The 14667-nt window shown below is 42.8% G+C and overlaps 1 protein-coding gene across 2 annotated transcripts in view; it reads left to right on the top strand.

Annotated features, from left to right (window-relative positions):
- vps13c (vacuolar protein sorting 13 homolog C) overlaps positions 1-14667 on the top strand; it is a 294638-nt gene that overhangs the window by 18506 nt on the left and 261465 nt on the right. For both annotated transcript variants that reach the window (XM_067973304.1, XM_067973303.1), the window contains exon 4: positions 543-638. In XM_067973304.1, coding sequence (XP_067829405.1) covers positions 543-638 — 96 coding nt within the window. The remainder of the gene's footprint in view (positions 1-542; positions 639-14667) is intronic.

The raw sequence follows: 14667 nt of genomic DNA, 5'->3' as shown, positions 1-14667 counted from the left end.
AGCCCCTAATGCTATGGCTGTCCCAGTCAATGTTGGGAAAGTTAAAGTCCCCTACTATTACCTCCCTATTTTTCTTGCAGCTGTCTGTAATCTCCTTACATATTTGCTCCTCAATTTCCCGTTGACTATTTGGGGGGCTGTAGTTATCTGACCGAAAACATGGTAATGTACATCTATGATGTGAGCAAAACTCTCCATTATAATTGACTGTATTGATACAGTTTTTTGAAAAGTATGCGGAAAGGACAGGAGAGGCGCACAGAAGCATTGGGCCATACGGTCTCCTTCTATAGCTCTATCTCTGGAAGAAACTGGTACAAATTTGTGTGTTTTGTGAAGCATAACATCCAGTGTTGCCATTTCAATTTTATCAATGTTTTATTGATTTTCCACTTTTTTTTGTGTTCGTTTTGTCTTGGTGTCTCTTAATCCTGGTGATTTATTAATTTTGCACTTGTGAACAAATTAGCCGGTGTTCTTGGTGCTGTGTATGTGTCATGTTTTGTTTCCAGTGGAGTAACTGTTGCTGTTTTCATTTATAGACAAGCTAACTTTGAAGATCCCGTGGAAGAATCTGTACAGTGAAGCTGTGGTAGCTACGCTGGATGGTTTGTACCTTCTGGTTGTTCCAGAAGGAAGTAAGTAATGTTACAATCCTGTATATTTTCTAAAAAGGTTTATTTGTAGAATGGATATGACAACTAGTATTTCTTCAAACTGATAAATAATTGTACAATAAAAACAGAAAATGCTGGAAATACTCAGCAAGTGAGGCAGCATCTGTAGAGAAAGAAACAGAGTTAACGTTTCAGGTCGAAGACCTTTCATCAGAACTGGAAGAAACGGTAATAATTGTACAATATGGAATCTTTAGTTTGAACATCATTTAAGTAGACTTTTTTTGTTTGCAATATATTCTGAAAGTGGAAAGTCTTTTTGACTTGTTAGATATGTTGATGGGTCAAAGTGCAAGAAAAAAATGGTGTCGGATTAAGGTTGCCAATTCTGGCTGGATGTATTCCTGGAGGTTTCTGAGCTCCTCCCTCCAATTGTCCTGCCCCCATGCTCCCCCCCAATGGTTGCCCAACATGTCCATTCTCATGGCACAATGCTTTCCCATGCCAATTGGAAAGCCAACCGTCTTAGTTACCCAATTGGATGATTCTTGACTGTCCATCAAACAGCCTTTTCTTTTCCCAACTCCAATATTTTTATAACTAATAAACAGAAGTGTTGAAAGAATTTTTTTTTATGCCACTGCTCCCAGCAATGTCCTGGAGATGAACCTTCAATTCCTGGAGACTCTATGATAATCTTGGAGGGTTCGCAATCCTATTTAGGATCAAAGGAATGCAGTAGAACAAGAATAAGGATTCTTTGGCCATTTTTCCACAGAAAGGATCGAGATATGAGTTATTTTAAAATGTCTTGAGTTAAAGCTTGCTTTAGAGGGGTTAGTTCCTCAGGACAGCTCCATGTTGGGTTGTGAATCCAAAATCAGGGGTTAATTGGAAGTTGTTTTTCTTTTCCCCCGGGTACCAAACGATAAGCACCATGCACCCACTGTGTTGGGAGGGTTTTGATCTCTTTCTGGCTGTTCAGTCAGAACACATACCAAGGAAGGCAGACTGGTTTTTGGAAATGTGGTTGCTGAGGCAGTCGGGAAGTAAAAGGCTGTGGTGAGGGGGCGGGGGGAGAGATTCTATCGCGGGACTGTAAGACGAAATGCAGAAGGGCTATTCAGTTTGTGTTAAGTAAGATGACCCATCAAAGTGGGACAGCCTTATGTACAGAATGAACCAAGTGTCTCCGATGCTACCTGTTGCTCTGTTCACTTCACCTTGTTATGGCAGAAAGCAGTTTATGAATGGAGTCAAGTTTTGCCTCATCCAGTGTTAACTATCACCCACTCCCCCATAAAGGGCAAGAGCTCTACATGTGTAATTAAACAACCTTGGTCAACAAGGGAAGTGAGAGATAGTGTAAAACTAAAATAAAGGGCTTCTGCAAAAAGTGAAGAACAGTAGCAATCCTGTGGACTGGGAGAGATATAAAGAACAACAAAGGGATACAAAGAATGTGGTAAGAGCTGCAATAGGGGAATACAAGAAAAAACTTGTGGGGGATATCAAGGTTAATACTAAAGATTTTTACAAATAAAGTAGGAGAAAGCGGTGACGAAGGGTAATTTGAGCTCTTTAAAGACCTGTGCAGGTGATGATTGTGATTGGAAATCAAGAAATGGCAGACTTACTGAACAGCTACTTTTGTATCAGTCTTCACAGTAGATGATGAGGATAAAGTACCAGAGATAAAAGGAAAATTAAAAATAAATCAAGGGGAGGAACGAACTAGATTCAATATGTTAAAAAATGAAAATGGAGAAACTGATGAGATTAAAGATAGATGGTGAGAAACTAGGAACTGTGAATGAGCAGAGAGATTTAGGGATCCAAGTACATAAATCACTAAAAGCTAGTGGACAGGTACAAAAGAATAATATTTAAAAGACTAATGGAATGTTTGTCTTTACCTCGAGGGCTGTAATACAAAGGGTTGGAAGTTATGTTACAGCTGGACAGAGTCCTGGTTTGACTTCATCTGGAGACTGCATTCAGTTCTGGGCACCGCACGTTAGGAAGGATATATTGGCCTTGGAGGGGGTGCAGTGTAGAATCACCAGAATGATTTTGGGGCTAAAAGGGTTAAATTATGAAGACAGGTTGAATAGACTAGGCTTGCATTCCCTTGAATATAGAAGAATAAGGGATCTAATCGAGGTGTTTAAGATAATCAAAGGTAGGTGGAGAGAAACTATTTCCTCTGGTGGGGGAGTATAGAATGAGGGGGCATAACCTTAAAATTAGAGCTAGGCCGTTAAAGGGTGATGTCAGAAAGTACTTCTTGACGCAAAGGGTAGTGGAAATCTGGAACTCAACAGCACCACCATCGCACCCCCCCCCCCCCCCCCGCCCAAAAAAAAAGAGCTGTTGAGGCTGAGGTCACTTGAAAATTTCAGAACTAAGATTGATACATTTTTGTTAGGCAAGGGTAATCAGGGTTATCGAACCAAGGCGGGTGGATGGCGTTAAGATACAGATCAGCCATGATCCAATTGAATGGCGCAAATTGTTTTTTCCTGAACCTCTGAGTATAGTCATATTTTGGTGAAAACTCTGACTGCTACGAATAATGGCGAATACCAATTTGAATGGAGTGTATTCATTTATGTTCTGTGCATCATTTCCTAACTTAAAAAGTCCGAGAAGCGACCTCGTCCCGCCCCTTAGACAAAACCAAATTGTAACCATCTGCTAGGAAAATTTTTTGTTGTTGAATATTATCAAAAATTGATAGTGACATGTGGTTATAAGGCTGTAATCTAATTTAGTGGTTTAGACGACTGAAACAAAGAAATAAAGCCTAAGCTGTTTATGTATGTCATCTGAAACCTGAGATTGCATTACAACCTTGAACTGAATCCTCGTTATCAGTTCACAGTACATGCTGCGAATGTCTTTTATATTTGATGGGTTTTTAGTTTTCTGTGTCTGGAAGCTGTGTTGCAGTTAATAACTAATGTATTTGTAAAGCTTTATCACTGTAACATTACCATAGTTGTGCACTTCCAATAAGTTACTGCCCAAGTTATTTTTGAGCTGGTAGAGATGTAATGGGTGGAATTATTTTATAAAATTTATATTTGATGATCAGGTAGGGCAAATGAGCAATAACAAATATTGACTTTATCTAGCTCATGTTATACTTCAGTGTGCTGAACATGTCACTGTAAATCCCGTTTTGCTCCGTGTTCTTGATTTGATCTCTCTTTCATGTTGATCCATCTGGATATGGAACACTACTGTCATGGCAGACTTATTTTTGTGATGCAAAATCAGATTTTTTTTTGTGGTGGGGGAAGGGTTTGTACAGACCCATTTAGATTTGAGTCAGAAGCAAGAATATTACATCAGCACTATATTCTTGTTGAACCTAAATTTTACTTGTAAGTATTTCTTTTCTCTCATCCCTTGCATTTGCAGGCAATACTGTTGATTGGGTTGAGTTACTGTTCTATCTATGTGGGCAACGTTCATGCCGGACTTTGTCCAATGTAAAGTTTTACTTCATTTTGTTCCCTTTTTTTTTTACTGACCAGTCACATTTTGCACGAAAAAGCATTCCTTACATTTTTGAGTGAGCAGTAAAATTGGGGTTAGCTGAGTCAGGTAGAATTTGTAAAAGAACTTGGTCCTCTGAAGTTTGGAGGGTGGGGGAATAGAAGCACATTCTCCAAGTATGGTAGTACCGTGAATATGCTGTGGTGTGAGACTTCAGCATTTTTAATAAAATGCTTAATAGTTTGATTATAAACAGCAGATGGATTTTTAGATGGTGGCTTGATTACTCTGTTTAAAAACATAACTGGAGAATTCTCTGGGTTTTTTTCAGGACATTTAGGCTTTCTGATGTTATCACATCTCATGTCTGGAGTTTTGGAGGCGAGGGAAGAGGGAGTAAAAGTTGTCTTATGGGGGGGGGGGGGGGGCCTTGCTGGCCTTGCAAAGCATAATTCTTGTACCTTCTAGTATTGGCCTGTATCTGGATTTCACTGTCCTGTCATAGAGATCTTTGAATTGCTGGACTAGATTCTGCACCCAAATCCAGCAAGTTACTGGTGTTCAGCCTGGAAGTTGAAGTTGTTAGATTAAGATCCACTGTCTTTGGTCGTTTACACTTTACTCATTTTGCATAAGCTTTCTACCAATGGAAGCTGTTATGCCAAATGGAACAAGTTTATCCAGTGGTACTCTGCCAAATTTGTTATCTCCATCTAATCTATTGTAACTGATGCCTCCAGTATTATTTTCACCTATGGCTGAAGCTGAAAATCAGGCTTTGCCAGAGGAGATTAGCTTTCTATATGCAGTTGATGCAGGTTATTTTGAAAATAAGTCCCCTAACTGAGACCTCAGTCTCGATGTTGGAGTATGCCCTGAACTCTTAGATCATGCAACCATAGGTTTTCCTCATGCAAAATTGTGGTTTGTGGCCTTGGTTTCCGCTTGCAGGATTCATAAATACAACCTTCAGTACTCTATCAAGTCTGTTTGATTTGGCACTCTGAATAGTCCTCAGGATGCACTGTTTCTGCGTAAAGCAGCCTTTCAATTTCACTCAGTGAGATTGTAATTTCCTCTTTTTATCTGTATCCACAGTAGTTCATACTGTAGCCCTGTTTTCATTGGGCACTCTTAGAGCATTGTGAAATTGCGCACACTGTGCTTCATCTCTTTAAAAGCTAAACGGTTCCTGTTTTTATTAATTATGATCAGCAGTTGAGCAAGCTACAGCCAAAGCTGTGATTTTTAAAATGGAATCTGTGGTATCCAAGAAACCGTCAGTTGGCATCTGGGTAAGCTTTTGGTCATGTGCTGGGAATTGAACACCAAACCCTATTTAGTAATTGCTTAGTACTACTGGATTTATTCTTTGCCTCTAGGAGATCTCACTCCTGTTTTCAACAGCAGTAGAGTGTCACATCAGCTCTTACTTTAAGTTTAAACAATTAAATGAATTAATTTTACAAAAGATGAACAGGTACATAAGTAACAGTCATATTATATACTTAGACATTTGCAGTAGAGCTCCGTTCCTCCAACTCCTTGATTGCACAAGATAGTAAGGTTAGAACTCTAAGAAGTAAGTCAATCATATTTATAAATAACTTCTAAATAATACACTGTTTCTTCCAATTTTTTTACCCTCGTTAATGTAAATAGTTTCATGAACATTCAAACCTTTGTCCCATTCACCCAGCAACCTTGTGCTTGCTGACCTACACTGGCTCCCGGTCCAGTAACGACTGGATTTTAAAATTCTCGTCCTTGTCTTCCAATCTCTCCATGGCCTCGTCCCTTCCTATCTCTGTGATCCTCTCCAGCCCTACAACCCTCAGATATCTTGGCTCCTCCAATTCTGGCCTCTTGCTCGTCCCCGATTTTCATCGCTCCACATTGATTGCCGTGCCTTCAGCTGTCAAGGCCCTAAGCTCTGGAATTCTCTCCCTTAACCTCTGTGCCTCTCAACTTCTTTCTCCTCCTTTAAGATGCTCCTTAAAACCTACCTTTTTGACCAAGCTTTTGGTCACCTGTCTGAAAATCTCTCTGTGGCTCAGTGTCAAATTTTGTTTGATAGAGCTCCTGTGAAGCGCCTTGGGATGTTTTACTATGTTAAAGGTGCCACATAAATGCAGGTTGTTCTCAAGTTTCAAATTGATCAGTTCCTCTTTGAGATTTTCAACAAGACTTTCATTTAAACACAACAGAATAGCTATTTTTATATATAACAGCAACTTGGGTTTACATAGCACCTTTAATGTAGAAAAATGTCCCAAGGTGCTTCACGGAAGCGTAATCAGCCAAATATCGATGGCAAACCAAAGAAGCTATTAAGAGGGGTGACTAAAAGCTTGGTCAAAGAAGTGGGTTTTAATGAGGGCCTTAAAGGAAGAGCGAGAGGCAGTTCCAGAACTGAGTGCCTAGACGGCTGAAGGCATAGCAGCCAATGGAGGGGCAAAGGGAGTGGGGAATGCACATGAGGCCAGAGTTGGAGGAAAGCAGAGTTCTCAGAAGGTTGTAGTGCTGGACAGATTTAAGTATAAGCATGGGAATTTTAAATTTGCAATATTGGGTGACTGGAAGCGCATGTACTGGTGATGGGTGAGCTGGATTTAGTGTGGAATAGGATATGGGATGAGCTGAACATACGTGGAGGATGGGAGGCTGGTCAGGAGATCATTGGAATAGTCAAGCCTGGAGGTGGCAAAGTTACGAATGGGGGTTTCAGCAGCAGATAGGCTGAGGCAGGGGTGGAGCCAAGGCATGTTACAGAGGTGGAAGTAGGCAGTCTTTGTGATGGAGAGAACATGGACCAGGGTTGGATAGTAAGTCGAGCTCATCTCAGGGTTGGATAGTAAGTCGAGGTTGTGAACAGTTTATATATTACAGAAAGGAGTTATTGGGACTTGCTGAATTTTGAATAGCGCACCACTTAAATTTAAAAAAGAACTAAGGCACCATGAAGCAAGAGGAGGGGGACAGCAGAATAAATAGGTTGTCGTTATAAGGGATTCGATAATTAAGGGGGTAGATGGTGTCCTCTGCAGTCGTGATTGAGAATCCGGGAGGCTGTGTTGCGTGCCAGTGTAAGGGATATTTCAAAGCGCCTGGAAAGGAACTTGGAAAGGGAGGGGGAAGAACGAGTTGTTGTGATCCATAATGGAATTAAAGATGAAGGCAAGAACAGGGAGGAGGTCCTCTTGAGGGAGTATCAGGAGCTAGGCCCTAAATTAAAAAGCAGGACCTTGAGAGTGATGATCTATGGATTACTGCTCAAGCCATGCACTAATTGGCAAAGGGATAAACAAATCAGGAATGTAAATGCATGGCTGGAAGACTGATGTTGGAAGGAGGGGTTCCATTTCATGAGACACTGGCACCAGTACAGGAGCTGGGACGGACTACATCTGAACCGAGCTGGAACCAAGGTCCTAGCGGAAAGGACAAATAAGTCTGCAGAAAAGATTTGAAAGAAAGAGTTTGAATTTATATAGTGCTTTTTAGGACCTCAGGACGTCCCAAAGTGCTTGAAGTGTAGCCACTGCTGTAATTTAGGAAATGTGGCAGCCAGTTTATGCTCAGCAAGGTCCCACAAATGGCAATGTGATAATGATCAGATCTGTGTTTTTAACATTGATTGAGGGATAAATATTGGCCAGGACACTGGGGAGAATTGCCCTGCTCTTCTTTGAAATAGTGCCATGGGTTCTTCTATATCCACCTGAGAGGGCAGACGAGGCCTCGGTTTAACATCTCATCCGAAGGACGGATAAACCAATAAAGGGGAGAGGGTCTGAGTGGAAATAAAAAAAAAATTGGGAATAAAAGCAAAGGTCAGAGTACAAAAAGAGATAAAGATAATGTAAGTAGTCTGGGAACAGAAATGGTTATAGAAAGTAATAATAAAATACCTGTTTAAAAATAAGGCTGGAGTGATGAAAAATAAAAACATGAAATTGCCTGTACAGCAATGTACAGTGCATCAGCAACCAACGGTGTGATGGATGACATGGGAACAGGATGCAGTATAGTATCCCTGGTGTCTCTGATGTCAAAACATCATTGAATATGTCTACCGCTTGGTTTGGCTCCCAAATTCATTCCTGTGGTTTGTTTAAGATGCAAATCATTTAAAGAATGAAGACAATCTTATCAAGCAGGTTTTATTAGGAATTTTATACAAATTGTTTTCAGGTTACATACAAAAAATGGGCACATGTGTTTTGAAAGACCTGTCCGTACTCTAACAGCTTGCAAGGAGTGCTTTTAAAATCGCACGTTTTGTGACAGAAGAGCTTGAAATTGGTCTTTAACAAAATGATAGTGTGGGTGATAATGAGTTTGTTATACTTCTGCGAAGGATTGGGTTGGAGGTTGGAAGTTTGGAACTGTTTGTTCTTTAAATTTTATACCATTGTTCTGTATGAGTCACTTAGCACCACAGTTCAAGGACTTTACTGGGAAATTAAATATGTTTTTGTACCATAATTTTGTGAAGGTTCTTCTCCCATTCTCCTTTATAATCTCACAATGTCACTATTCAGATCCAGCAGTACCCTGTGCACAACTGGGGAGCCATAAACCTCTGCTCCTGTTCCAGATGTCTAAGTCCAATGCTGTACCACCACCAGTTGCTTAATCCAGATCTTCATATGAATGACTACCATCAAACATAGAATCATAGAATGATACAGCACAGCAGGATGCCATTCGGCCCATCGTGCTTGTGCCATTTCTTTGAAAGAGCTATTCAGTTAGTCCCACTCCCTTGCTCTTTCCCCATAGCCCGACATATTTTTCTTCAAGTATTTATCCAATTCCCTTTTGAAAGTTACTATTGAATCTGCTTCCACCAACCTTTCAGGCAGTGCATTCCAAATAATCATAACTCATTGCATTAAAGTTTTATTTCCTCATGTCACCTCTGATTCTTTTGTCAATTACCTTAGATCTGTGTCCTCTGGTTACTGACCCTTCTGTCACTGGAAACCGTTTCTCTTTATTTACTCTGTCAAAACTGTTCATGATTTTGAACACCTCTATCAAATCTCCTCTTAACCTTCTCTGCTCGAAGGAGAACAACCCCAGTTTCTCTAGTCTTTCCATGTAACAGAAGTCCCTCATCCCTAGTACCATTCTAGTAAATCTCCTCTCCCCCCTCTCTAAGGCCTTAACATTCTCCCTGAAGTGTGGTGCCCAGGATTGGCCATAATACTCCAGCTGGGGCCCAGCCAGTGTTTTATAAAGGTCTAGCATAACTTCTTTGCTTTTGTACTCTACGCCGATACTTATAAAGCCCAGGATCCCGTATGCCTTTTTAACAGCCTTCTCAACTTGTCCTGCCACCTTCAAGGATTTGTGTATGTGCACCCTCAGAGGTCTCTGTTCCTGCACCCTCTTTAAAATTGTACCATTTAGTTTATATTGCCTCTCCTCATTCTTCCTACCACAATGCATCACTTCACACTTCTCTGTGTTAAATTTCACCTGCCATGTGTCTGCCCATTTCATCAGTCTGCCCATGTCCTCCTGAAGTCTGTTACGATGCTCCACATTGTTTACTACATTTCCGAGTTTTGTGTCATCTGCAAACTTTGAAATTATACCCTCTATACCCAAGTCCAGGTTATTAATATATCTCAAAAAGAGTAGTGGTCCTAATACTGACTCCTGGGGAACACCACTGTATGCTTCCCTCCAATCTGAAAAACAACTTTTTTCCACTCCCCTCTGCTTTCTGTCCCTTAGCCAATTTTGTATCCATGCAGCCACCGCCCCTTTAATCCTTCAATTTTGCCATCAAGTCTATTATGTGGTACTTTATCAAATGCCTTTTGAAAGTCCATACACATAACATCAACCACACAACCCTCATCAACCTTCTCCGTTACTTCATCAAAGAACTCAATTAAGTTAGTCACACACAATTTGCTTTTAACAAATCCGTGCTGGCTTTCATTTATTAACCATACTTTTCGAAGTGCCAATTAATTTTGTCCCAGATTATTGTCTCTAAAAGTTTCTCCACCACTGACATTCGGCTGATTGGCCTGTAGTTGCCGGGTTTATCCTTCTTCCCTTTTTTGAACATCAAGCTGGCTTTCCCTTCCAGGGTACTACACCTTGGTGCTCTCAACCTGGCTAAGTGGGTGTGTCCTTACTGTGAGCAAACATCCATTCTATTTTGAGCAAATGCAAACTCTACCTGTATGGATTTCTCAGTTCTTTGACTTGGAAATTCTTATTATACTGATGGGCTTCCATGTGTCAGGCTTCTGGCTGACCAAGAAAAATAAATCGTTTTTGATGCTGCTTACGGAATGTCCCATTCTGTAGGATACATCTCATCCCAGCGATGCAGGTTAATAAGGCCATTTTAAAAAAAGGTAAATCACGCACTGGGGTTTGTTTCTAGAGGGATAAAAATGAAAAGCAGAGAAGTTATAGAACTTGTATAAATTTGTGTAGAACCTTGGTTAGACCACACAGTACTGTGCACAGTTCTGGTCTCCATACTTCAGAACAGATATAGAGGCATTGGGGAGGGTGCAAAAAAGATTCATAAGGATGATACCAGAACTGAGAAGATAGCCTTATCAGGAAAGATTGACTGGGCTGGGACTCTTTTTCTCTCAAGAAGAGAGAAGGCTTGCGAGGTGACCTGAAAGAGGTCTTTAAGATAATGAAGGGGTAGATATAGAGAAACTGTTTCCACTTGTGGGGGAAGCCAAAACTGGAGGTCATAAATATAAAATAGTCACTAATACATTCAATAGGGTAGCAGGAAAAACTTCTTTACCCAGCGTGGTAAGAATGAGGAACACAAGTAGTTGAGGCAAATAGCATAGATAGATTTAAGGGGAAAGCTAGATAAGCACATGAGGGAGCAAGGAAGAGAAGGTTATGCTGACAGGGTTAGATGAAATAGGGAGGGAGGAGGCTCACGTGGAGCATAAACGCCGGCATAGACCAGTTGGGCCGAATGGCCTGTTTCTGTGCTGTAGTTTCAATGTAACTCCATTGTAAATAGCTTGAATCCAAACCATTTAAATTTCATGTTCGTACATTATACTGCAGCTAATAGCATGGTTCTTGATTGTAAATTTGTGCTGTATGACAGAGCTCTTCCAAAAATAGGATTAAACTTAATAGTTGCCCCTGAAAGATGAATTCTAAAATTAATTAAAAAACAGAAACATCAGCCTCAGAAACTTGTAGTTCTGATACGTGGCATGCAACAACAACCAACGCATCAGATCAAAGCTCTGCAATCCTGCCACATCCAGTCGTGAATGGTGGTGGACAATTAAACAACTAACGGAAGGAGGAGGCTCTGTAAACATCCCCATCCTCGATGATGGCAGAGTCCAGCACGTGAGTGCAAAAGCCAAGGCTAAAGCGTTTGCAACCATCTTCAGCCAGAAGTGCCGAGTGGATGATCCATCTCTGCCTCCTCCCGATATCCCCACCATCATAGAAGCCAATTTGATTCACTCCACGTGATATCAAGAAACGGCTGAGTGCACTGGATACAGCAAAAGCAATGGGCTCCGACAACATCCCGGCTGAAGACTTGTGCTCCAGAACTAGCTGCACCTCTAGCCAAGCTGTTCCAGTATAGCTACAACACTGGCATCTACCCGACAATGTGGAAAATTGCCCAGGTATGTCCTGTCCACAAAAAGCAGGACAAATTCAATCCGGCCAATTACCGCCCCATCAATCATCAGCAAAGTGATGGAAGGTGTTGTCGACAGTGCTATCAAGTGGCACTTACTCATCAATAATCTGCTCACCGATGCTCACTTTGGGCTCCGCCAGGACCACTCGGCTCCAGACCTCATTACAGCCTTGGTTCAGACATGGACAAAGGAGCTGAATTCCAGAGGTGAGGTGAGAGTGACTGCCCTTGACATCAAGGCAGCATTTGACAGTGTGGCACCAAGGAGCCCTAGTAAAATTGAAGTCAATGGGAATCGGTGGGGAAAACTCCCCAGTGGCCGGAGTCATTCCTCGCACAAAGGAAGATGGTAGTGGTTGTTGGAGGCCAATCATCTCAGCCCCAGGACATTGCTGCAGGAGTTCCTCAGGGCAGTGTCCTAGGCCCAACCATCTTCAGCTGCTTCATCAATGATCTTCCCACCATCAGAAGGTCAGAAATGGGGATGTTTGCTGATGATTGCACAGTGTTCAGTTCCATTTGCAACCCTTCAGATAATGAAGCAGTCAGTGCCCGCATGCAGCAAGACCTGGACAACATCCAGGTTTCGGCTGATGAGAGAACGTTACTTGCCACTTCAGACAAGTGCCAGGCAATGACCATCTCCAACAAGAGCGAATCCAACCACCTCCTCTTGACATTTAACGGCATTGCCATCGCCGAATCTCCCACCATCAACATCCTGGGGTCTCCATTGACCAGAAACTTAACTGGACCAGCCACATAAATACTGTGGCTACAAGAGCAGATCAGAGGCTGGGTATTCTGTGGTGAGTGACTCACCTCCTGATTTCCCAAAGCCTTTCCACCATCTACAAGGCACAAGTCAGGAGTGTGATGGAATACTATCCACTTGCCTGCATGAGTGCAGCTCCAATAACACTCAAGAAGCTTGACACCATCCAGGACAAAGCAGCCCACTTGATTGGAACCCCATCCACCACCCTAAACATTCACTCCCTTCACCACCGACGTACCGAGGTTGCAGTGTGTACCATCCACAGGATGCATTGCAGCAACTCACCAAGGCTTCTTTGACAGCACCTTCTACCCCTGACCTCTACCACCTAGAAGGACAAGGCAGCAGGCACATGGGAACAATACCACCGGCATGTTCCCCTCCAAGTCACACACCATCCCGACTTGGAAATATATCGCCATTCCTTCATCGTCGCTGGGTTAAAATCCTGGAGCTCCCTACCTAACAGCACTGTGGGAGAACCATCACCACACGGATTGCAGTGGTTCAAGAAGGCGGCTCATCACCACCTTCTCGAGGGCAATTAGGGATGGGTAATAAATGCTGGCCTTGCCAGCAACACCCACATCCAATGAACGAATTAAAAAATAAACAAGAATTTGCCTTTATATAGCGCTTTTAACATAGTAAAACGTCCCATGGTGCTTCACAGGAGCATTATCAAACAAAATTTGATACCGAGCCACAAAAGGAGATATTAGGACAGGTGACCAAAAGCTTGGTCAAAGAGGTAGTTTTTAAGGAGAGACGAAGGAGGAGAGAGAGGCGGAGAGGTATACGAGGGAATTCCAGAGTTAAGGGCTGAGGCAGCTGAAGGCACGGCTGCCAATAGTGGAGCGATGAAAATCGGGGATGCGCAAGAGGCAAGAATTGGAGGAGCACAGAGATCTCTGAGGGTTGTTGGGTTGGAGGAGGTTACAGAGATAGGGAGGGGCGAGGTCATGGAAGGATTTGAAAACCAGGATGGGAATTTTAAAATCGAGGCTTCCTGGACCGGGAGCCAATGTCGGTCAGCGAGCGCAGGGGTGAAGGGTGAGTTAGGATGTGGGCAGCAGACTTTTGGATAAGCTGAAGTTTATGGAGGGTGGAAGATGGGGGGCCGGCCAGGAGAGTATTGGAATAGTCAAATCTAGAGGTAACAAAGGCGTGGATGAGGGTTTCAGCAGCAGATGAGCTGAGGCAGGGGTGGAGACGGGCGATATTATGGAGGTGGAAGTAGGCTGTCTTGGTGGAGTGGATATTTGGTCGGAAGCACATCTCGGTCAAATAGAACGTCAAGTTGTGAACAGTCTGGTTCAGCCTCTGGCAGCGGCCAGGGAGAGGGATGGAGTCGGTGGCTAGGGAACAGAGTTTGTGGTGGGGACTGAAGACAGTGGCTTCCGTCTCCCCAATGCTTAGTTGGAGGAAATTTTTTGCTCATCCAGTACTGGATGTCGAACAAGCAGCGTGACATCAGAGATAGTGTGGTGGTGAGGTAGAGCTGGGTGTTGTCAGCATACCTGTGAAACCTGACATTGTGTTTTCAGATGGTGTTGCCGAAGGGCAGCATGTAATTGAGAAATAGGACGGGGCCAAGGATAGATCCTTGGGGGACTCCGGAGGTAGCCATTGCAGGTGCTTCTCTGGCTATGACTAGATAGATAAAAATGGAACCCGGCGAGCGCAGTCCCACACAGCTGGACAACGGAGGAGAGGCGTTGGCGGAGGATGGTGAGGTCAACTGTGTCGAAGGCTGCAGACAGGTAGAGAAGGATGAGGAGGGATAGTTTACTTTGGTCACGGTCACATATGATGTCATTTGTGACTTTGATAAGGGCCGTTTCAGTGCTGTGGCAGGGATGGAAACCTAATTCGAGGGATTCAGACATGGAGATGCAGGAAAGATGAGCACGGATTTGGGAGGTGACAACACATTCAAGGACTTTGGAGAGGAAAGGGAGGTTTGAGATGGGGCTGTAGTTTGCAAGGACAGAGGGGTCAAGGGTGGGTTTTTTGAGGAGGGGGTGATGATGGGAAATTTGAAGGGGTGCGGCACAGTACCTAAGGAGAAAGAACCATTAACAATA

Source organism: Heptranchias perlo, chromosome 38 (assembly GCF_035084215.1).
Source record: "Heptranchias perlo isolate sHepPer1 chromosome 38, sHepPer1.hap1, whole genome shotgun sequence".
NCBI classification, from domain to species: Eukaryota; Metazoa; Chordata; class Chondrichthyes; order Hexanchiformes; family Hexanchidae; genus Heptranchias; species Heptranchias perlo.
Note: the sequence above shows the minus strand (reverse complement) of the source record. Positions and strands in the feature narration are given on the sequence as shown.